General features: G+C 36.0%; 1 protein-coding gene across 1 annotated transcript; it reads left to right on the top strand.

Moving 5' to 3' along the window:
- The first annotated feature begins 428 nt into the window (after positions 1 to 428).
- Positions 429 to 2,480, top strand: LOC126890302 (uncharacterized). Its single transcript, XM_050659160.1, has one exon. It carries the CDS (start codon positions 429 to 431, stop codon positions 2,478 to 2,480), a length of 2,052 nt encoding a protein of 683 aa, XP_050515117.1.
- The last annotated feature ends 22,326 nt before the right edge of the window (positions 2,481 to 24,806 follow it).

The following is a 24,806-nucleotide window of genomic DNA, read 5'->3' as shown; positions in this document are numbered from 1 at the left end:
AGTAACCCCATTTTACGGTAACTTATAAAATTAATAGATTTACTACATTTACTACAAAATTAATAGAATTTGATTTCTTATGGTTGAATGTTAGATTTTATACGATGCGGAGTATTTTATAAAGGACAACTTTTTTTCGTAAAACTGATAATAAAAAAGTTATCAATAGGTTCCAAGTTTTGCCGACATACTTTATAAGAGCTCAAAATTTTTTTTTGTTGAACATTTATTATTATTGTAGCTTATTATTAAATGTATTTTAGGTAAGTTTGCCGCCTCCCCGTGTGGAGGCGGGCCTCTCAAGTAGAATACCTCCACAGCTTCTCCTGCTCATCGTAAAAGGCGACAAATTGGAGCAGCTGACCGCTGTCCTTCAACCCAGCTCCTAACCTGTCCCTGTGTGATAGTTATTACCCCCCAACTATCATATGACACCCACCCCTACCATCAAACACGTCCTGATACCCAACGCGACCCAACTCGTGGGAAGGAAGATGGGACAAAAAAAGAAAAACAAAAAAGGCGGAAGAGAGAGCAGCGGGGGCGAAAAAGAAAACAGAAGAGGCGGGGAAAAAGAAAGGGACGAGAATCAAGGGCAGAAAAGATGGAGAAGAGAAGTGGAAGAAAAGGAAAACCCCGGATCTAGAACCAGCGCAAACAGAAGCAAGGGAAAAGAAAGAGAAGGTAAGAGGGAAACAAGGGAAGTAAGAGGGGAACTGCAAACCAAGGGAGAAGAAGAAAGAAAGAGAATAGGAAGAGAAAAAGAGGGAGAAGAGAACAGACAGAAGGACGAAAAAAATAAAGCGAAGAGTCAAAGGAAAGAAAACGCAAGGGAAGAAGGGGAATCGAGCAGCTCTGACAGCAGTTCCGATGATGAATCGGAGGAAGAGGAGCAAACACCCAACTGTAATGCAAGAACAAAGTTGGAACGCCTCCAGGATAGTGTAGCGGCCCTTGAAAAACTCATGGTTGAGGTGCCAAATACAAGGGTTGCCATAAAGCAGGAGGTCGACAACCTGAGAAACCGGTTTTTCGATTATACCGAGGAACTGGAGGAAAGCAAGAAGAAAGAAGAGGTTCCAAGGAAGTCTGTTTGCACGACATCCAGAGGTGTGCAGACGAACATGGAGCCCTTGAAAGTCAAGAAAATGGCGACAATGGGTGTTCAAGTGGACCTAGAGAACCCAGAAGCCATTAAAAGGAGGGTGGACGCCATCACGGAAAAAATGGCAATATGCGAGTACGAGGAAACAACAGAGTTCTTAAATGAGGACTGGCCGGAGGAAGTCTTCCAAAGAGCTGAAGTGAAAGAGGGGGACATCTCTGATATAGCAGCAGACGTGGCAGTATTTGTTACCAACAACGACGAGGACAAAAAAGCCATGGAAACGGTGAAAGGTATGTTTCCTGACCTACCAGGTGTTCCAGCGGAGGTAGATGAGGATGGAGGCCTGGGAACTGTGAGAGTCACGATGTCTGCTCATGTAGATGGAACGTGGATTGACAAGGAGAAATATGGATTCAAACTTCTCCCAAACAAGAAGGAAGAACTCGAGTCGGTGAAGTTCCTCAAGACATGCAGGAAACTGGTACAGAAGATGGAGGAGCTAGGAAGAGAAAGAGTGGGAATCCACACGCCAACATCACTAGGAGTTGAGACATCGAGGAGAATCCTGGAGTGGGCAGCAAGAGGAAGGGGTGTGACGATCACGCTCCTAGGCAAAAAATCCAGAAGAGGGTGGGCAAACATTAACACCAAGCCCAGAGAACAATGTGGAGTAGTACTTATCAGCAAAAACAAGGAAAAATCATTTGCGGACCTTATGACAGAAGTGAAAAGTAACCTCACAGGAAGAAAATCCATCGACATAAAAAGGATCAGACAGACCAGAAATCAAGGAATATCACTGGAACTGGGAGGAGGAAGGGAAATGGCGGAGGAAGTGAAGAAACTCCTCTCTGGTAGCACATGTGTGTCGAGAGCAGTGGCAAAAGGGGGCGTCGTAAAGAGAAGAATCTTGATGCAAGAAATCCCACCCAACACAACGGAGGATGTGATCCAAAAGGCCACAGAGGAAGCAGCAGGTAAAGAGCGGGCATGTGACATAGTAAAAACCTGGACCGAGACACGGGGTGGAGAAACAGGGATGATGAGTGCAGTGATGGATGTCGACGAAGACGCGGCCGAAAAGATCCTAAGAATGAGAAGAATTCGGGTAGAGTATACCTCCTGTCGGGTCATAGAAGCAAGGACAGAAATACCAAGATGCTTGAGATGCCTAGCCTTTGGACACAAGCAATGGAACTGTAAAGGGCAGAACAGAAGAGGATGTTGCTTCCGATGCGGCAAAGAGGGTCACATAGCGTCGGAATGCAAGACAGAAACAATCAGATGTCTCAACTGCGATGTGACCGGGCATGTGGCGAATTCAAGAAGATGTCCAAAGTTCAACCGACTGGTTGAAAGTAGGGACCACTAAGGACTAGTCCCAGGAAGAGCGCGCGAGTGGAAACACTATGAAAGAGAGCGTGAAAGGAGTCCGAGTCTAAGAAATGGCGAACACAGGAAATAAGATCCGAGAGCTGAGAGTACTACAAACGAACGTGGGAACGGCGAGATTAGCACATGATCTCGCCGAGGCTGCCGCCGTAGAAAAGAATATCGACGTGCTGGTGACGGCGGAGCCAAACCCAACAGCGGCTAAGAAAAGAGGATGGTTTGTGGATACGACTGGAAGGGCCGCTGTACGAATCTACAATAGAAAGCTGCGAGTGTATGAAATTAAACCGAAGGAAGGATACGTGATCGTCCGGATGGAGAAGATGCAGCTGGTCTGCTGTTATGTTTCTCCGAACATAACAGTGGGTGAGTATGAGAGGAAGATGGACGAGATCATGCAGGAAGTGGGGAATACAGGAGGAGAATGCGTAGTGCTGGGAGACTTTAATGCAAAAGCAGCGGAGTGGGGATCTCCTATCACCGACACTCGCGGCAGGATACTAACCGACTGGGTGGGTACTCTGGATCTAGTAGTACTGAACACAGGTCTGGCGCCTACGTTTGTTAGGAGAGGTACAGGTACGTACATCGACGTGACTATGGCGACACAAGGAATAGCGGCGAAAGCAAGAGGCTGGAAGGTTTTACCAGACTACACCGGAACGGAGCATCAGTACATCGGATTCTCGATAGTCGGGGCGGGAACTACTAACGCAGTCCGCGCGTCTGGTACGTCGGGAGGCGGATGCGGCGATGGAAATGACTGGAAAGTATACGAGGAGCTGATCAAATGGAGAGTTAGCATGATGCAGGGTCAATCACCGACAGTCGAAAACCTGGAGAGGGTAATTAAAGAAGCGATGGAGGGAAGCAGGAGGGGTCGCCGAGATATAAACAAGATGCCCTACTGGTGGAACGCGGACATCGAGACACAAAGAAATGAATGTATAGTCATGAGAAGAAGGCTAACGAGAGCAAGGGGCAGAGCAGGAGTCGATCCTGATGTCATCGAGGAGATCGAGGAGGAGTACCGCCTACGGAAGAGGGAACTCTACAGGAAAATTCGTGCAGAAAAGAGAAGGCACTGGAGAGAATTGTGTGAAAAACTGGATGAGGACGTCTGGTGTCAAGGATACAGGATCACCATGAAACAGTTCCATGCGTACCCCTCGTATGAAATGCCTATGGATAAGAAGCTCGAGGTAACACGAGAGCTCTTTCCCGCGGGCAGGTGGCATGGTGTACGGAGAGACGAAAGCTGAGCGGGCTGTACCCTTTACCATGGATGAACTTGTCGAGGCATTGGGCGCACTTAAGACGCGCAGGTCCCCCGGTTTGGATCAGATATCACCTGAGGCGGTGAGGTGTCTAGGACGGGCGGAGCCCGCGTGGCTTCTGGAGCACATGAATGCACTGCTGGAAGCACAGACCTTTCCTGAGCCTTGGAGGACATCGAAGTTGGTACTGCTTCCCAAAGCTGGGGAAAAGTATCGACCCATCTGCCTTCTTCCGTGCGTCGGTAAGCTGTATGAAAGAATGCTGCGGGGACGTATCGATGGCATGATTGAGAGGTCGGGAGGCTTGTCCCCGAGGCAGTTTGGTTTCTGTAAAGGGAGAAGCACGATTGATGCAATCGTGAGTGTATTCGACGCATTGCGCAATAGAGGGGATGAACACTGTTGGGCGGCCCTGTTGTTGTTCGATGTTAGGAATGCATTCAATACGCTGCAGTGGAACGAGGTAATGAAGGCAATGGAGAAGAGAGAGTGTCCTGGATACCTGATGAACGTGGTAGCGGAATATCTGCCTGAAAGAAGAATTATGGTGGAGAAAGGCACGATCGTGGATGTGACGGCAGGTGTTCCCCAGGGATCTGTCTTGGGCCCGACGCTATGGAATCTAGCATATGACGGGATTCTGAACTGTGAATATGGAGAGGGTACGTCTCCCTTCGCATTTGCAGACGATCTCGCTGTGCTGGTAGTGGCGCGGGACGAGCCAGATCTTAAATACCGGGTACGGAAAGCAGGCGGCGTCGTGAAGAAATGGATGACACAGCATGGACTGAAACTCGCGGCAGAGAAGACCGAGGCCATCATTCTGAAGGGGAAAAGGAACAGGCAAAGTGTGGAGCTAAATGTGCAGGAGCGTGTATAACACCCAAGAAACACGTAAAGTACCTAGGAGTGACGATGCACCAGAATGGAAAATGGGGGGAGCACGTGCAGGTGGTGACCCGGAAGGCTGCAAACAGTGCGGCTGCGTTGGGGATGGTGATGCCCAACATTGGAGGACCCAAATCCGAAAGGAGGAGGGCCTTGCACGGTGTTGTTCAGTCGATCGTCCTCTATGCAGCCCCAGTCTGGAGTGAGGCGGTAGGGATACGGGCCTACAGGGGGCTCATTACACGAGTGGACAGAACAAGTCTGCTGCGAGTGGCATGCGCCTACAGGACTGTGTCTGCCGCAGCCTTGTGGGCCATCACTGGATGTGTTCCGCTGCATGTGTTGGTAGTAGAAAGAAAAGAACTGTATGAGAGAAGAGACCTTGAACTTACTATGGCCGAGAAAAGACAGGAAAGAGAAAGGTCAATTGAAAGATGGCAGCAAGAATGGAACAACATGGAGCACGTGGCACAGTGGACAAAGATGCTGCTTCCTAACTTAAAGGATTGGATGGACTGTGGTCACAGGCGACTGGACTATTTCCTGACGCAGGTGCTCACAGGACACGGGTGTTTTAGAGCCTACCTCTCTAGGTTTGGAAAGGCTGACACTGACGAATGTCTATACTGCAGACATCCGGACACTGTTACACATACCATGCTAGAGTGCAACAGATGGATAGTAGAAAGAAATAGAATGGAAAGAGAGACAGGTGTGAATTTTTTGACAGTGCGAGAAATGATTGAGAGAATGATTGAAAAATAAAACTGGTTGGACTAGCATACACAACTATATCCGTGTAGTGATCAAGAAGAAAGAAGAGGAGGAAAAACAGCTGAACCAACGATAGGGGTGAAATATATGGCGAGTAGAAGGCAGAGGGAATAAGTTTTGACGAGAGGCGAATAAGTGAGAAATATTGTATGAGACAGACTGTGGGAAAGAAGCTCAAAAAAAAACCCAATCTTGGGACCAAAAAAAGGGGGAACGGGGAAAATGAAGGGCCTCCTTGCTTACAGTCTGTGGATAAATGAAGGTAAAGTGCTTCGGAAGCGATGTCGACCTTGCAGCGGCCATTCCGTTTTCGGAGCGCTGGATGACAGAGGAGGGTCTGGTTTAGCAGGTAGGCATTCGGCGTAGCCTCGGCGACGAGAGAGCGTTTTAAAGCACCTCGGGAACTATCGCTGGCACTACGAAGAATGAATCCTGCACTAAGGTCAGTCAGGCGGCGTTCTGGACTGAGGTGTCTTTTGAAGATTCCAGACCCCCCTCTTTAAAGACGAAAAAAAAAAAAAAAAAAAAAAAAGGTAAGTTTTCCAGAAAAAAGTTTTGATCACTTTGTATAAACATTTTTTTAGCTAGTAATTTTCGGTTTTTGTATAAAATTTTTTTATCTTTCTTAATTTTCTTAAAAAGAAAATGTTTATTTCACTTCTAATGTAAAATAATTAAGTTCATGTTAAAGACTACATCCAAAGCTTTAAAAAACACATAAAATTTTAATAAATATTTTTAAACCTGAGTAATATTGTCTTAAATTGGTAGTAATTCTGTAAAACTCCGAAGTTTTCAAAAATTACATGTTTGAGATTTTTTTTGAACGATATGCCCAATAAATGACCGTTTTGGAGTGTAATTTCCAGGGGCAACTCCGAATTGCATGAAAATTTGGATTTAGGTTCTACTTACCCTCCACTTGAAAGTTGAATTTGTGCCGTGGGTTGCTTTTACGTGGGGGGTGACATTTACCCCTTCTTGTGGGGTGAAAAACGCGTGTTTAAAATAAGGCCGGAAATGGATAAATTGACTTATTTTAAGCACCTTTTGTTCTATAAAGTTTTTACGCAAGTCAATACTTTTCGAGTTAATCGCGATTTAAAATGTTGATTTTTCGACAAAAAAACTACGTTTTCAAACCGTTTATCCCAAATAATTCAAAAAGTAAATATTTTATCGAAAATATAATTTTTAGCAAAAGTGTAGCCTATAAAAAGACGAAAAAAATGGTGTACCAGTAAAGTCTGCAAATTGAGTAGAAGCAAATTTGTAGCTCATGAAACATACGTTCTTATTCGTCTAATTCAAAATCTAATAATTCAACGCAAAATCACCGAAGAAAGAAGCGTTTTTCGGGAAATTAACTTTTTTAAAGTATCGAAAAAAGCTTATTGTTTGTTTTTTACAAAAGTTTATACCATCAAAAATAAACGAGTTAGACTGAAAAAAAAGTTGGCCACTTTTTTTTTGGTAAAAAAAATCGTGAAAATCTCCCTCTATTTAGCACCCTAAATAAAATTAATCGTTTGACTTTACCATCTATTTTAACTGTATGAGTATTGTTTATATGATCTCTGAGTTTAATTGGTTTGAAGTGCTTGTTTTTGAAAGCATTTGGTTTTATAGTAAAAAAAAATTTTCTAAAAATTTTTTAAAAATTTCATTTTTTCAAAATAACTTAAAAAGTATTAGTGATAAGAAAAATCTTAAAGAGTATAAAAATGTAGGTTTTGCTATTATAAATCTGCCAGTTTATTTTGTTTCTCCGTAAGACAAAAATTGGTTAAGATATGGCTGTTCAAAATTTGCATACACTCGTGATTAGTGACCCAATCAAGCATTCTCAATTATAACCCTTTCAAAAATAAACACTTTAAACCGGTGCGACTGACAGATCATATAAAAAATAGATAGGTAAATAAATTGTTTGTCAAGCGGTAGCGATTAATTTCATTTGGGGAGCTAAACACGGCGAGATTTTCATGATTTTTTACAAAAAAAAAGAGGGCCAACTTTATTTTGAGCGTAACTCGCTTATTTTTAATGCCAAAACTTTTGTTAACAATTAAATCAAAGCTTTTTATAAACACTTTAAAAAAGTTTAAATAGGTTTTTCCCGAAAAGTGCTTAATTTTTCGGTGATTTCACCTTGAAATATTCGATTTGGAATTAGACGAATAAGAACGTATTTTTCATGAGCTACAACTTTGTTTTTATTTGATTGATAGACTTTACTGATACACCATTTTTTTGAGTTTTTTATAAGCTACAATTTTGCTAAGGATATTTTTTTCGATAAAATATTTACTTTTTGAGTTATTTGCGAAAAACCGTCTAAAAACGTAGTTTTTTTGTCGAAAAATCAACATTTTCAATGGAAAATAACTCAAAAAGTATTGACTTACGTAAAAAAACTCTATAGAAAAAAAAGTTGCTTAAAGTCAGTCAATTTATCCATTTCCGGTCTTACCTTGAACGTATGTTTTTTCACCCCCAAGAAGGGGTGACTGTCACCCCCCAAGTAAAAGCAATCAACGGTACAATTTCAACTTTGAAGTGGAGGGTAAGTAGAACCTAAATCCAAATTTTCATGCAATTCGGAGTTGCCCCTGAAAATTACACGGTATCGCCGAATTTCCCGTTCATTTACTGGGCTTGCAGTTGTGCAAATTTGAGAGAAATTGTATTAGTTACACCGTTTTAAATCATTTTTAAACAAATTTAATGTAAGTCTCAAGTTCCGCCCACACTGCACTTATGTCCATAAAGGCTATAGCGGGATAAGATGGTCAAAAATGCCCCCGCACCAATCAGCCCCGCTACTTATGTTTTCGATAAAGGATATACAATTATGCACTTATGCAAATTTTTAGCTTCCCAGAGGTTCTAAAACGTCTTAAATCGAGAAAAGAAGAATTTTTAGGTTTTATTTTTTTGTGAGCGCAATTTTACTTTAAAAAATCTGAAAAAATTCAAGAGGTTGTATCTTTCGCATCCAAAACAACTTAATTTTTTTCAGATTTTTGTAATAAAAAATGAGCCCAGGAAAAATTTTTGAAATTTTCAAAAAAATTTTAGGTTATGATAATATGATTTGGCCAACTTTTAAATAGTACTTTTTTGAGTACTTTTTGCCGTTCTTTTAAATGGCAAAGGCAGAATTTTTAATATCTGAGCGGAAAGACCGAAAAAATCGAAAAAACCGTTTTTGGCTGTCTCGAGATGCATCTCGGGACAGCCAATTTTAGGATTAGGATCCTGACTAAAACAACTGAAAAAAACTAAAATTGTGAATTTTGTCATAAAATTTTTTTTAAAAATTTTCCAAATAACATTTTTGTCGATATCTGTAACGCGAAGCAAATCGAATCGCATATCGAAAATTCACCCCGTATGTGGATTTGCAGTAGGCCGCGTTTAAAATTTAAAGTTCAGTTGACTATTTTAAAAATTGTGAACCATCTCCTTGTATGACTGTGCGAAATTTCAAATTCCACTAGGAAGAATTTCCTGTAATTTCAAATTCCTGAAATTTCAAATTGGTATATATTTTTATAGCCGAAACATGGGGGGTCTTCATCTTAAATGCGACACACTGTATCTTATCAATTTGATAATTTATTGCAACTAATATAGTCGTATCTTTTATAGATTCAAAATATACAATCAAAGTACTGACTAATCACTAATTTTATCATAAAAAGTTCAAATTGATTGCATTGAAGTATTGAACCAATTATTAATGTGTATTAATAATTAATGTGTATATAATTATGTGTAATAATATAATATAATATACAGAGTGAGTTTTATGTATGGAAACCCTCAATTATCTCCGAAATGGCTTGCACGATTTTTATGGATTGTGGTGGGTTGGGGTTTTCTAATGTAGCCGATATTATAGTAATACTTACATTGTTTTCAGATCTTCCGTTTTTATGAAAATCTAATTAAATTTGTTATTTCAAATGGAACACCCTGTATATTTTTGCGTTTTGAAGTCCTTAAGAAATACGTATTATTTTCCATGTTTTATTCCCTATACCTAAAGGCCATAATTTCGGAGTTATTGCTACATTTAACAATTTTTTTTACTTTTTTACTTTTTTACTACAAAATTACTTTTTAAACAAATAATAAAAATCAATTTTTTCGGCCTGGGTAATTATTTTACGTTCTTTGGACCATTGGGAACAAAAAAGTTCTTTGGTAATTTTTCTCTAAAGTTAATCTTTTTCGAGTTATCAATAATTTAAAACTGAAAAGAAATCGAATAATTACGATTTTCAAGGTTAAAAAACACAAATCAAAAATATTATTTTTGAAACTGCCAAGTATAGAAATTCAAGCTAAAGCCTTATTTTATCAGTTACCAATAAGTAATTTGAGCTTGTTTCATTCTAAAATATTGTTTTTTAGTTGTTAATGAGCCCGATAGCCCGTCCTCTCATATGCGCTTCATTAACATTTATTAAAAAGCAATGTTTTAGAATAAAACGTGCCAAAAAATTTTATAGCGAGCCCCAGGAAGATGGGTTTGGGTACTCCGCAGTTTCAAAAATAATGTTTTTATTTTTGTTTTTGAACCTTGAAAATCGTCATTATTCGATCTTTTTCAGTTTTAAATTGTTTATAACTCGAAAACGATTAACTTTAAAGAAAAATTACAAAAGATCTTTTTTTGTTCCCAATGATCCAAAGAACGTAAAATAATGTCTACACGGGCCGAAAAAATTGATTTTTATAATTTTTAAAATTTTTTTTTTTTAATAAATGTAGCAATAACTCCGAAACTATGGCATTTAGGTATAGAGAACATAACATAAAAAATAATTAGTATATCTTAAGGACTTCGAAACGCAAAAAATATACAGGGTGTTCTATTGGAAATAAGAAAGTTCATTAGATTTCCAGAAAACGGAACATCTGACAATGTAATTATCACTGTAATATCGGCTGCATTAGAAAACCCCTACCCACCAAAACCTATGAAAAACGTGCAAGTCGTTTCCGAGATACTTGAGGGTTTTTATACATAAAACTCACTGTATTTATTATAATAATTATAATAATATTATATTAATACGCATTAATTTGTTCAATATTTCAATGCAATCAATTTGAACTTTTTATGATAAAATTAGTGAATTAGTTAGTATTCTCATTGTATATTTTGAATCTATAAAAAATACGACTATATTAGTTGCAATAAATTATCGAATTGATAAGATACAGTGTGTCGCATTTAAGATGAAGACACCCATATGTTTCGGCTATCAAAATATAATATACAGATCTGAAATTTTGCACAGTCATAGAGGTTGATGGTTCACAATTTTTAAAATAGTCAACTGAACTTTAAATTTTAAACGCGGCCTACTGCGAATCCACAAACGGAGTGAATTTTCGATATGCGATTCGATTTGCTTCGCGTTACAGATATCGATAAGTTATTTGGAAAAGTTGTTCCAAATATTATTATAACCCCACATACCAAATTTTATGACAAAATTCACAATTGTAGTTTTTTTTTCAGTTGTTTTAGTCAGGATCCTAATCCTAAAATTGGCTGTCCCGAGATGCATCTCGAGACAGCCAAAAACAGTTTTTTCGATTTTTTCGGTCTTTCCGCTCAGATATTAAAAATTCTGCCTTTGCCATTTAAAAGAACGGCAAAAAGTACACAAAAAAATACTATTTAAAAGTTGGCCAAATCATACTATCATAACCTAAACATTTTTTGAAAATTTCAAAAATTTTTCCTGGGCTCAATTTTTATTACAAAAATCTGAAAAAAATTGGGTTGTTTTTTATTCAAAAGATACAACCTCTTGAATTTTTTCAGATTTTTTAAAGTAAAATTGCGCTCACAAAAAAATGAAACCTAAAAATTCTTCTTTTCTCGATTTAAGACGTTTTAGGACCTCTGGGAAGCTAAAAATTTGCATGAGGGTATAATTCTATATCCTTTATCGAGAACATAAGTAGCGGGGCTGATCGGTGCGGGGGCATTTTTGACCATCTTATCCCGCTATAGCCTTTAATTTATTTTTACTATAACCATAAGATAGCTTAATTGTTCTTCTTTCATGTCCAATTTGTAAAATTTCGTTTGATCCATTAGTTAAAGAATTATATTAAAATAATTCAACCGTGCACTTTGACGAACGCTAGTTTACAGTGCGCCAATGTTTGTGCGAAGGGTGGCTTTAGCGTTATAAATAAAAAATTATAGAAGCTATAAATTTAATTTTCGAAGAAATGTAAGATTTTTTTTTATAAAATTCTCTGAACTTTTCAATGGTTAAGTCAGTTTTTTTCAAAGATATATATTTTCCGAGGTTTAAAAAAAACAACTCGTTTCGCAGTAATTTGTTTAATAAAAAATAAAGAACCCACTTCCGGAGTAGAACTTTTTGATTTGTGGTTTATTAAACATTTCTTAATCAAATTACAAAAATAAGTTCTATCTTGTTTGATTTTTTCCGAAGTCAAAATTTCTATTGACTTCCCTATAAAAATTGTTTGTCGATATCAAGTCACTGTAACTGGAATTTAAAATTTAGATATACGACATCAGCTATATGAGTAAACACGCTGCAAAACGAATGTCCAAACTGATCAATTGACGTCCTTTGTTATATAGATTAGGGTGCATCGAAAAAATAAAAGTTGGAAATGTTATATCTAATAGTGTGAAAAAGTTGCTAGTGTTATTTTTCAGCATATTAGTATTTTTAATTTTTTTTCTAAGCGAATCTTCTGCTCCCCCAACGACCTTGAATTTTATTAAAAATCTGATTTTTATGGAAATTTCAATTTATATTATTTGGAATAAAATATGTGCTAACTCGATCTAAGATCAATTAAAGAAAACTTAAAATGTTGTCAATTACAAATTTAAACGATATTTAAAGTTTTATTTGTTTTTTCAGTCTCCCCAACCCCTTTGAAATATCTCGCTTTGTGAGTCCGTGCGTGTAATTTTCACTTATGTTTGGTACGATGCCTTACTTTGTTATTATTGTTGTTTGTAAATTAAAGATTTTTAAAATAGATAAACCAGGAACATGGGGAATAAAATCAAGATGTGCTGTGGACCGCCCCATTTTTGGGCAACCTCCAATAAATATACCTGAAAATGTTTTACCGAAATACAAACAAGCGATGAAGTTTTGTGGTTGCAAAATAATAAAAAACTCAGCAAGAAAGGGCCAGAATTTTCTGGTGTTGCCGAACAGGTTGCAATTAAATTAGAGGAAATATGGAAAAACCCTTTAATTCCAATAATTTAACATACAAGGATTATTCAGCTTTTAAAAGCCTATCACGACAAATATATGAAACTTCTGAAACCATTTAAGAACAGGCAAAACAGTGAATTTTACAAAAATAAAATTCAATGCTTTAAGAACTAAAGTAAAACTAGACGTTTTGATCTTGCAGCATGCAAATGTGACACTCTAATTAATTGTCTTTGTAGCAAATCTCAAAAAGTGCCTCTGGATGAGCGCGAATTTCTATTAAATCAAAGAGGTCCCACAAAAAAGGTGATAAACTTGATTGATAGGGAAAACAAAAACAAATATAATCAGAGAGAACATCGATAAAAGAAGAAAGTTACCGACGCAAAGACAAAACTGTAGCTCAAGTAAAAACAGTACCAAGATTTATTGTCAATCGATCGTGGAAGAACACATAACACTTGTGCATGAGCCAGCGTGCAAATATTTCGGATATGGGTGTCCAATATCTGGTATATCAGAAAGTATCAAATCCAGCTACTGCATGTGACGAAACAGTCTTAAATACTGGCGTTAAGGGTGATACGGCTGTTAGAAGAACATCTTAAAAAACCGCTTCAGTGGTTTGTATATCTGCGACATTCAAATGATCTACACCTTAAACATTAAAAGAAGTTTGCCAGTGACCAAATCAAAAAACGTGAGGGTCTTCAAACTTTCTCCTATAACATTTTTTATTCAAACGACTACTTTGAGCTAATTAACTAACAAGAATATCACCTTATAGTCCAGAAAGCCACTGCGCATCCGCTAGGAAAAATATTCTAATTCGGATTTTTTGCACAATCTTACTCAAAAAGGACTCCTTTTAACAAATTTGCATGTTACCAGGACCAAAAGGTGGTCAAAAATTTTTTAAACGTTTTTTTTTGTTTTTTTCCTAAAATTATTTTTTTTGCATGGGAAAAAGTTTTTTAGGTTTTTTGGATCATTCCAAACAGAAAAGGTCTTTAGTGACTTTTCTCTAAAAATTATAGTTTTTGACATATAAGAGATTAAAAATTGAAAAATTGCGAAATAGGCCATTTTTAACCCTCAAAAACTATGTGAAAAACTGAAAATTTGAATATTGCCAAGGTAGGTGGATATTTTTTAAACATCGATTGATGAAATCCCGAAGAGTTTTTTGCAATACAGTTTTCAAAACTCCTTTGTTTTTTAATTGCTAATCAAGCGTGCGCGACACTATTTTCCACCGACAGTATGGTGCAAATGAAAGGAATAAATTCGTTATATCGTAAACCGGCGACTTTAAGGAAAAATCCCGAAACCGGTCGATTTTTATTTTTAAGTTATGATATTGCGGCATATATGGTATACTAGTGACGTCATCCGTCTGGGCGTGATGACGTAATCGATGATTTTTTTAAATGAGAATAGGGGTCGTGTGGTAGCTCATTTGAAAGGTTCTTCAATTCTCTATTCAGTAATGTAAACATTTACATAATTATTTATACAGGGTGTCCTTCTACTTCTTTTTTTGTCAAATAATTTAATTTAATAAAATTTTTTTGGACACCCCGTATAAATAGTTATGTAAATGTTTTTATTACTAAATAGAGAATTGAAGAACCTTTCAAATGAGCTAGCACGCGACCCCTATTCTCATTTAAAAAAATCATCGATTACGTCATCACGCCCAGACGGATGACGTCACTAGTATACCATATATGCCGCAATATCATAACTTAAAAATAAAAATCGACCTGTTTTGGAATTTTTCCTTAAAGTCGCCGGTTTACGAAATAACGAATTTATTCCTTTCATTTACACCATACTGTCGGTGGAAAATAGTGTCGCGCACGCTTGATTAGCAATTAAAAAACAAAGGAGTTTTGAATACTGTATTGCAAAAAACTGTTCGGGATTTCATCAATCGATGTTTAAAGAATATCTACCTACCTTGGCAACATTAAAATTTTTAGTTTTTCACATAGTTTTTGAGGGTTAAAAATGGCCGATTTCGCAATTTTTCAATTTTTAATCGCTTATATGTCAAAAACTATCATTTTTAGAGAAAAGTTACTAAAGACCTGTTCTCTTTGGAATGATCCAAAAAACCTAAAAAAACTTTTTTCCATGCAAAAAAAATAACTTTAGGAAAAAAATAAAAAAAAACATTTAAAAAATTTTTGACCACCTTTTGGTCCTGGCAACATGCAAATTTGTTAAAAGGAGTCCTTTTTGAGTAAGATTGTGCAAAAAATCTGAATTAGAATATTTTTTCTAGCGGATGCGCAGTGGCTTTCTGGACTATTAGAGAACCACCTCTATCTCTAGATTTTCGAGTGGAAATCTGCGAGATTTTATTAAGAACCCTGACTTAGACACTTTTAACATTGAGATTGAGAAATATCACTGCCACAAACAAGGTGTAGAACGATGTGTCAAGCTCGTGACACAAGCTTCTCTAGCAGTTTGTGGAGCGGATTCGAGGGATGGATTTATAAAAACTCGAATTGATTCCAGAAAAACTATGCCTCACTTTAATGCTAAATCGGAAGACATCTTCGAATAAAATGCTTTTACCTTATTTGTTTGTAATATTTATATACCTAATTTTGTATTTTGCTTTATATTTATTTTAGTATTAAAAAACTTGGGTGACATTAGGGAGACGGATAAGTTAGGCTATTTTGTTAAAAAAGAATATTTTAGTATACTTTTCTTAAGTTAAATTTTTAATAGCCTTGTGAAACAAGAAAATATTTTGCAATTTAAATGTAATTTATTTATTCAAGTTCTATTAGCTATTACATTTCCATTACAAAAGAAATTCGCATATTAATCTATTTTTTCTAATTTTTAGTTGCCGTGGGGGGCAGAAAATTTTTTTTTATTTCAACGCAATTTTACTAAAATACTAAATAGTGTGTTAGGCAACTTTTGTGAGCTATTACATTTTCGTTTCGAAATAAAATTTCTTTTCGTCTGTTAACATTTTTCCAAATTTTTAATTGTCTTGGGGGGCAGAAGATATTTTCCAATTTCGAAAAAATTTTACCAAAATACTGAACAGTTAATTGGGCAACTTTTGTTAGGTATTACTTTCCCATCGCAAAAAAAAGGTTTTTGTTTTTTCGCCTTCTTCGATGCTCCTTAATATAGATACCTATGTTTGTTTCGAAAATTATATTGTCTAGGAAGAACCCTATTAATTTCACCTTTACGATTCCAGGAATACGAAAAAGAGACTAATAGGGAGTCAATACAGCTTTTGCTTACGGAAAAAATCAAACAAGATAAAACTTTTTGTAATTTTATTAAGGAATGTCTAATAAACAACATATCAATAAGTTCTTCTGCAGAAGTAAGTGCTTCATTTTTTATTAAACAAATAAACTGGGAGATTAGTTGATTTTAAATAACTACGAAAATATAAAGTTTAGAAAAGAACTGACTTGACCATTAAAATCCTTTTTTTAATTTTAGAATTTTTAATTTTTAGAAAATTTTACACAAAAACCCTTCTCACAACATTGGCGCACAGCAAAGTACCGTTTAGCGAAGCGCACGGTTACGTTATTTTAATATAATTCTTTTTCTACAATTACTTGATAAAGAAGACCTTTTCGCTTGTCAATGGCAACGAAAAGTTGACGTTTACTAAGTACCGTCACTTTATCGCTCTAGCGCGTAAAGTTTGATTTTACGCTCGTCGTCCATTGCAACCCTACAACCATACAATACAAACACATTAAACATTTTAACTGAAAGATACAAAAGTTATTGTTATGACATTATAATGACAGATATAAAATAGTTACAATAAAGTTAATGATTTAAAAATAGTTTCATTTTATTAAGTGATTGTAGAAAAAATGTTGTATATATTACAAACGCAAAGTGACATTATTGCTTTCGAGTAATTGCCCCCCGAGTAATAACACCCCATCTGTATATCAATTTTTTTATATTTAAACGTCGGGAAAATTGATTTAAAACATAATTAGGACTTGGTTATTAGGGTGGTGCGAAAAAAGTCTAGTTGATAATTCCGTATCGCTATAGTGCGGAAAAGTTGCGATTGGTAATTATAAAAAGAACAAAAAAAGAATTGTTCAAATCGGACTTTATCTTCCGATCCCGCAACGGGCCTAAAAATTATGAAAAAAAAATTAAATTTTACCATTTTTTTAAAAATTTTTATTTGTGCTCCATGTTGGTTTTATTTATCGCTATAGTAAAATTTATTTACAGTTTGTATAGTTGAGAAATAAAAAAATAGTTTTACGCATTTAAGAAATATCTTCCGATTCCGCAAGGTCAATCAAAATCTATAAAAATTTGAAATTTTTGATGATTTCGATAAATTAAAAATATTTAGTTATCTCATTTGGATGTTACATTGTGAAGCTCTTCGCTTGTTTAGATATTGTATGACAATATTTAAACAAACCAGAACTCACAAGGAGGTGGTGGTTGCACTTCTAGGTCCACTGACACCCTTCTCTCCAACCAACCAATGAGTGTGTGTTTTTTACATTATTTATACAAAAGTACCTTTCTTTTTGATCTGTTTGTGTCCAGCTTTTAAACGCCAACTTTGTATTGTGATTTGGTGGTAAAATCTGGCAGCATTTACCTTGATCTAAGCGTTGCCCTGATGAATCCATCTCTTGATTGGGATCCACGACCCACATACATTAGACGATGCAACCAACGTGACCAACTTTCCGCACCGCTCGACAGCTTGCCGCAGGTTGCATGGATTTTTTTGTACATATGTACATTCCAGTCTGGCATTATGTAATCCAGTAACTTATATCTTCATTTGAAACTCTGCGAGGAACTGGTGGATAAGATAGCTTCGCTACATTCTAGTCTATTATTTCAATGTAGTCCTGTGCTTCAAAATTTAAAGTAGGAGGAATGAAATGTCTAATACTTTAGCCCTTGGCTTTAGTCTGTCCGGCGTTTAACGCTCTCCTTAGCTCTAGCTTTCTAATGTGTTCCCTTTCTCCCTACTACTTGAATTTTTGAAGCACGGGAGTAAACTAAAATAATAGACTGAAATGTTGCAAAACTATCTTTTCCATCACTTCTTCGAAGAGTTTCAAATGGAGATATAAGTCATTGCATTACATCGGGCGACATGCCAGACTGGAATGTACAAAACTAGTCCTGCTACACGCAAGCTGACGAGCGGTGCGTAGAGTTGGTCACGGAAACATCGTCTAATGTCTAATGTATGTGGGCCCCAATCAAGATATGGATTCATCAGGGCAACAGTTAAATCAAGGTCCATGCTGCCATATTTCACCACCAAATCACAATACGAACTTGGCGTTTAAAAGCTGGACACAAAAAAATAAAAAAATGTACATATGTAAATAATGCAAAAAACACACACACTTATTGGTTGGTGGGAGAGAAGGGTGTGAGTGGACCTACCGTCCACTCCTCCCCTGTGCAACCACCACCTCGTTGTGAGTTCTGGGTTGTTTATATATTGTCAAACAATATCTAAACAAGCGAAGGGCTTCAAAATGTAACAGAATAATGATATAACCAAATGTTTTTTAATTTATCAAAATCATCAAAAATTTCATTTTTTATAGATTTTGATTGACCTTGCGGGATCGGAAGATATTCGTTAAATGCGTAAAATTACTTTTTTTTATTACCTAACCATGAAAACTGTAAATAAATTTTAATATAGCGATAAATAAAACCAACATTGGGCACAAATAAAATTTTTTGAAAAAATGGTAAAATTTCATTATTTTCATAATTTTTAGGCCCGTTGCGGGATCGAAAGATAAAGTTCGATTTGAATAATCCTTTTTTTGTTTTTCTTGTAATTACCAATCACAACTTTTCCGCACTATAGCGACAAGGAATTATCAACTTGACTTTTTCGCACCACCCTATTGTTTATTATCCTATGAAACATAATTTTAGAAAAAAGTACTCATTTTTTCTTAAAAAAAATGTCGTTGCAAGACAAACACATGAAATTTTTCACAGAATGAGAAACACAAAGTTTTTACACACAATACAGTTAAGCCGGGACTTTCGGTCTTTTCTCTGACATAAGTAAAACCGACTTTGTTCCTTAGCTCTCTTAGCTCCAGGTGGAACATCAGAAACATCCAATTCAGGATACGAAATGTTCATCATTTGTACCCTACAGTCATTTTTTCCAAAAAAAGCACTTAAACGCTAACAGTTTTAAACGGTGTAATGGGTGTAATGCGTTTAGAATTGAATTTAATGCGAATAAAAAAATTGACAAAAATCAAAAAAATTTAATAAAAAAGATAGGTGAGAAAAACGAGGTCTGTGGTGCATTTTCACACCGCACCGCCTTACGAGGGTTAACATCACTGTAATAGAACCATTGTTTAAGATTACTGAAGATAAAATTGTGACCGCAAGCTGGATAATATAAACAAAGACATAATCGCAACTCAGCAATAACTACATGGCAACAGAAGGATATGTGCGTAAGATAACTTAGTGTTGCATTAATATTGATGACCAAAATGGGTAAACGATAAAATATAATGGTATGATATGTATGTCGTCTTAGTGTTGGATTATAGAATTTGGGCTAAAAGGAACTAAGCTACACAAGGATATTACATATTATGTAATATTATGAAAAAAGTATTTCACTTTTTATTTATCTTAGTGTTACAGTCAACAGAAGGGATTATTTCAAATCATTTGACATGGATATCAAAAAAGTAAGTTTTTTACATATCCAACTGTTGCTTTGAGGCGACGGTGTAAGCGATTAAAAATTTAAAAATTGCGAAATCGGCCATTTTTATCCCTGAATCGGGCATTTAACTGAAAATTTTAATCTTGTCAAGGTAGGTAGATATTCTGAAATCCCGAAGAGTTTTTTTCAATAAAATATCGAAAATCCCCTTTGTTTTTTAATTGTTAATCAAGCGGGCGCAACACTGTAGTACAAGTGAGGACGTTTGAGTTTGCATAAATTCATTATCTCAAGAATGGGCAAATTTAAAGAGAAATCCTTAAAAAGGTCGATTTTTATTTTTAAAGTAGTCTTTTTAGCATATTATATATAATACTTATGACGTCATCCATCTGGGCGTGATGACGTAATCGATGATTTTTTAAATGAGAGTAGGGGTCGTGTGATAGCTCATTTGAAATGATATTTAATTATCTATTTAGTAATATAAACATTCACATAATTATTTATACAGGGTGTGCAAAAAAAATTTCTCTTTTTTTGTAAATTCATTTAATAATTATTTTTGTACACCCTGTATAACCAATTATGTGAATGTTTATATTACTGAATAGAGAATTAAATAACCTTTCAAATGAGCTATCACGCAACCCCTACTCTTATTTAAAAAAATCATCAATTACGTCATCACGCCCAGATGGATGACGTCACTGGTATTATATATATGTCAAAAAGTTCTAATTTAAAAATAAAAATCGACCTGTCTGAGGATTTCTCTTCATATTTACCCGTTCTCGAGATAATGAATTTATGCAAACTCAAGCGTCCTCACTTATATTACAGTGTCGCGCCCGCTTGATTAGCAATTAAAAAACAAAGGGGTTTTCGATATTGTGTTGCAAAAAACTCTTCGGAATTTCATCAATCCATTTTTAAAGAATATCTACCTACCTTGGCAACATGGAAATTTTCAGTTAAATGCCCGATTTAGGGATAAAATGGCCGATTCCGCAATTTTTAAATTTTTAATCGCTTATATGTCAAAAACTATTAACCTAATGATTCAGTGATCCCTAGTGGAAAGTTTTGGGGTAGGTCTGATTTCTTTCATTATATATGGATTTTGGGCTGCTGAATCCGAATATGAGGTTTGCGGACAAAATTTCTTGCCGGAACATTGAAAAAATCGCGAAAAAATCGAAAAATTTCAGCTTTTTTCCGCTTTTTTGCTCAAATCTCGAAAAGTATTTACTTTTAGTTAATAATCTGTTAACAGAAATTAAAGTACTTAAAATTATCTACAAACATCACTATTTACTTTTTTTCTCAGACGAACCGTTCGGTCTAAAGTGCAAGTTGAAAATTGCCAATTTTTAACGGTCTCGGCAAAACCCACTTTTTACATTCCAAAACTTTAGTTTTTATTAGAACGCTGTCATTTGATAAATTTCTCCTAGTTTTCTGTACAAATAATAATGTTAGTTTATAATATGAATATGGTATGTCTCTTCTCACAGTTTCCATGTATCCATTCCATCCTAAAATACCGAAAATATCTCTGCTTTTCCCTTAGAGCCACAGAAGATCAGGCACAGATGGAACCACAGTTTCAGTTGGTGTGAACATTCCCTTCGGATCTTGATTTCTGATAAACCTTGAGGTTTTGTCCTTTCAAAATGTATTAGTTGAACAGCTCTCTGACTTCCATAAACCTCAGGTGCAGGTTTAGTTCTTAGCCGAGGAATGGATTGGTTAGGAGCTCTTGCATGGTTTGGTGCAATACAAGAAATGCCACCCATGACGTAAAAAGTGTGGTATCCGTCGATTGTATGTACGTTAACCCTTTCTGTCCCAACGCTGCATATATACGTTTTTGAAAAAGTGGGTCTGTATTCCCAGCCGCTGTATATATACGTTCAAGGTGTTATGGTCTCAATTTACCAAAGCCGAAAATATGCGTTGCTTATAAAATTTTAGACTCATTGGTGTCCCAATGCCGTAGAAATATGTCCGAAAATGTTAGATTATTGTTCCCAAAGCCTCAAAATGTTGGCACGTAAGACAGGTCATGCGGAACTATTGCCGTATATATTTGTTCACATATTTTAGATATTTGCTATATTGTAGCACTGGTGGCAACGCTTATAGGTAGCTGCTAGAAGGTGAAGCGTTTGTAGCCACAGAAAAAACCAGAAAAAAAGGAGCGAATCGAGAAACATGTGTGCAAGATGCAGATTCGGCCTTTGCATAGTGTCATGTTTTGAGGAGTACCACACAAAAGAAAACTTTTAATGTTAATTTACATTACATTATTTTTTTTTAAGTTAGTTACATTTTTTAAAGTTGGTTTTGCTCTCTGATGTGTACTTTTGAAAAGAAAACGTTTAAGTTGGTTAAAAAAAACTCATTAAAAGACATGTTTTGGTCATTTGTTTGTTTATTTATATGCGACGTATATATAAGGCAATGGGCATGAAAAAACCTTTGGGATTGAGGGACCAACATGCAAATTAAAGCCTGGCATGGAAAGGGTTAAAATCAGCTTTTCGTACACCTGTTGTGTAAAGCACGGCTGGTCAATTGCTGACACTTTCAGATAAGCAACGCGCTTGCCCAAAGTATTGTAGCGGCGATAAGGCCCAGATAGTTGGTCTCACCATTCCTTGCAGGGTTGGCCGTTTTCTCTACAAAAAGTACGGCTAAAGAAAATAGGTTGATGTAGTTTCCTCTTTGGGGTTTTGTTCATCCTATCTAGAAACTGTTCGCCTAGAAGTGTCAGCATTCGCAGGCGATCCGCAGAAAATTGGCCTGCCGTGCTTTACACAGCAGGTGTACGATAACGCTTATTTTAGCGTACATACAATCGACGAATACTACACTTGCAGTAGCTCCTAAGCAATCCATTCCTCGGATAAAAAAGAAACCCGCGCCTGAGGTTTATGGAAGTCAGGGAGCTGTTCAACTAATTCATTTTAAAAGGACAAAACCTCAAGGTTTATCAGAAATCAAGATCACAGATCCGAAGGAAATATTCACACCAACTGAAACTGTGACTCCATATGTGCCTGATCTTCTGTGGCTCTAAGGGAGAAGCAGAGATATTCCCGGCCTCTGAGGACGGAATGGACACATGGAAGCTGTCACAAGAGACATACCATACCTATGAACTAACATTTATTATTTGTACAGAAAACTAGGAGAAATTTATCAAATGACAGCATTCTAATAAAAAATAAAATTTTGGAATGTAAAAAGTGGGTTTGGCCGAGACCGTTAAAAATTGTCAATTTTCAACTTTCACTTTAGACCGAACAGTTCATCTGAGGAAAAAAGTAAATAGTGATATTTGTAGATAATTTTAAGTACTTTAATTTCTGTTAACAGACCATTTACTAAAAGTTAATAGTTTTCGAGATTTGAGCAAAAAAAGCGGAAAAAAGCTGAAATTTTATCCGCACACCTCATATTCGGATTCAGCAGCCAAAAATCCATATGTAATGAAAAAAATCAGAACTTTCCAAAGCTTTCCTAGTAAAAACACAATTTTATTGAATCATAAGAGAAAAATCACTAAAGTCCTTTTCTGTTTGGAATAATTCAAAAAACTTAAAAAAAAACTTTGTTCGATGCAAACAAAATAATCTTAGGAAAACCCCTAATCTTTCCCCCCGCCTGGCAAGGTGTTATGCTATTCAGAATCGCCCGTCATTGTACACATTTCTTCCAAATGACTTACTCAAACACATACTTTTTAAACCTTACAGGAGAAAGTTTATTTTACCCCTAAATTATGCACTTTTCGATTCACCTGGTAGACACACGTGCAGGGCTGATGTCTGCACGCCATGGTTTTTAGCCTTGGTGTGCTATGAATTATCACTATACAAATTGCTAGCCTTACAGGAAGACCGTTTGTCGGAGGGTTCACTAGCTCTTAGACTACAAGTCGTTATTTTTGCTAAAATGTTAATAAAAAACCATGACTCAGCAAAAATTTCGATGTCCACGAGATGGTACGCCTTTTCTATTGACTCCCCCCAAATATTCTAGTTGAAAAATAGCGGCCAGTAATTTTTCGATTTTCATGCTTCTTTCTTGGGATATTTTACAGCTTACCTGATTTAATAATTTCTCCCTAACATTATGCTTCATTTCGTCTTTGGCCTTTTTAACTTTTCGAATAAAAACATAAAAAATAATAAGCTGATAATATATAAAATTTATTTGAAATTTAAATTACAGAAACAGAAAAAAATATATCCCTGAGGCTAGTTTCTTGTCAACCGACAGAATAATAAAGCCGTACTACGTTTATGAATGTAATCATCCGTATTCCTGGCCTGGAGTAATTTTTTTAACGGTTCGGTTTCAAGAAAATAAAAAGAACTCGAAAGGAGATAAAAGCAGCAAACCTTACAAATTAATTTGACCTCTGTCGTCCAGTAAAGCTTCAATTTAAAAGGAAAAACTCCTAAAAAACGAGCCTGCGGCGGTCATCGGGATTCTGCTCCTGATGGAATCCATTTAAATCAGAAATTTGAAAGAAAGTGCTCGCTGTAGTTTTGCTCTTTAAATCCTACTCGTCGGCGAGCCGGAAAGAATTATGGTTGCGCCTGCTGCCTCTCTCTTCTGGAATGGAAGTTCAGCAACGCTTCGTCAAACAATTTCTTTACGGATAATTTGGAAATTTACCGTTACTATTAGACTGGTGGTGCTCTTTGATTGTTGCAGTTTCGGTTTTTTTGAAAAATTAAAAAAACCTATACTACTAATTTTAAAATATAGAATGATAAGATCAACGAAATTAACATCAAAAGGAAGCTACAAATTAAATGAACGAGATTTAAATTCTTTAGTATAAATTTTTTTTAGAAATATTTTTTATGTATTTATTTATTTATCTACATAAAGTACTCCAGCAACGATGACCATTGGTATAGAGGAACACTAACTATTAGATTTTATATCAAATAAACAAACCAAAAAATAAATTTTATAACTTTAACTAATGTAGGTCCTTTAAAGACACTTGTAGTAAAACTCCATATTATTTTTAATAGTTTTTACTCAGCCAAAATAGACAATTAAATGAGAAGACTAAGTTTCCAATATGATAGCACACAAAATAACATTAAATATATTACTCTGCATCCCACCATATTGAAAATAATGAGAACCTTCTCTGGTTACACCTCCGAGGCTTCTACAATTTGCAAGCCATAACGGATGCTGAGACTAAAGAAGATGAGGGAAATTTAAAATTTATAATTCACGTCCCATCTGCTCAGCGTGGTAAAGTTCCAACGAGAATGATTCCCTTCGTACTCCAATCAGAGTAAACATGTTAATTGAAAATGAATAATCATTTTCAATTTCGTTGCAACACGAAA

Source organism: Diabrotica virgifera, chromosome 8 (assembly GCF_917563875.1).
Source record: "Diabrotica virgifera virgifera chromosome 8, PGI_DIABVI_V3a".
NCBI lineage: Eukaryota > Metazoa > Arthropoda > Insecta > Coleoptera > Chrysomelidae > Diabrotica > Diabrotica virgifera.
Note: the sequence above shows the minus strand (reverse complement) of the source record. Positions and strands in the feature narration are given on the sequence as shown.

Excerpts from the sequence above, each read along its gene's own strand:
- LOC126890302 (XM_050659160.1), top strand. The coding sequence starts at position 429 with ATGACACCCACCCCTACCATCAAACACGTCCTGATACCCAACGCGACC.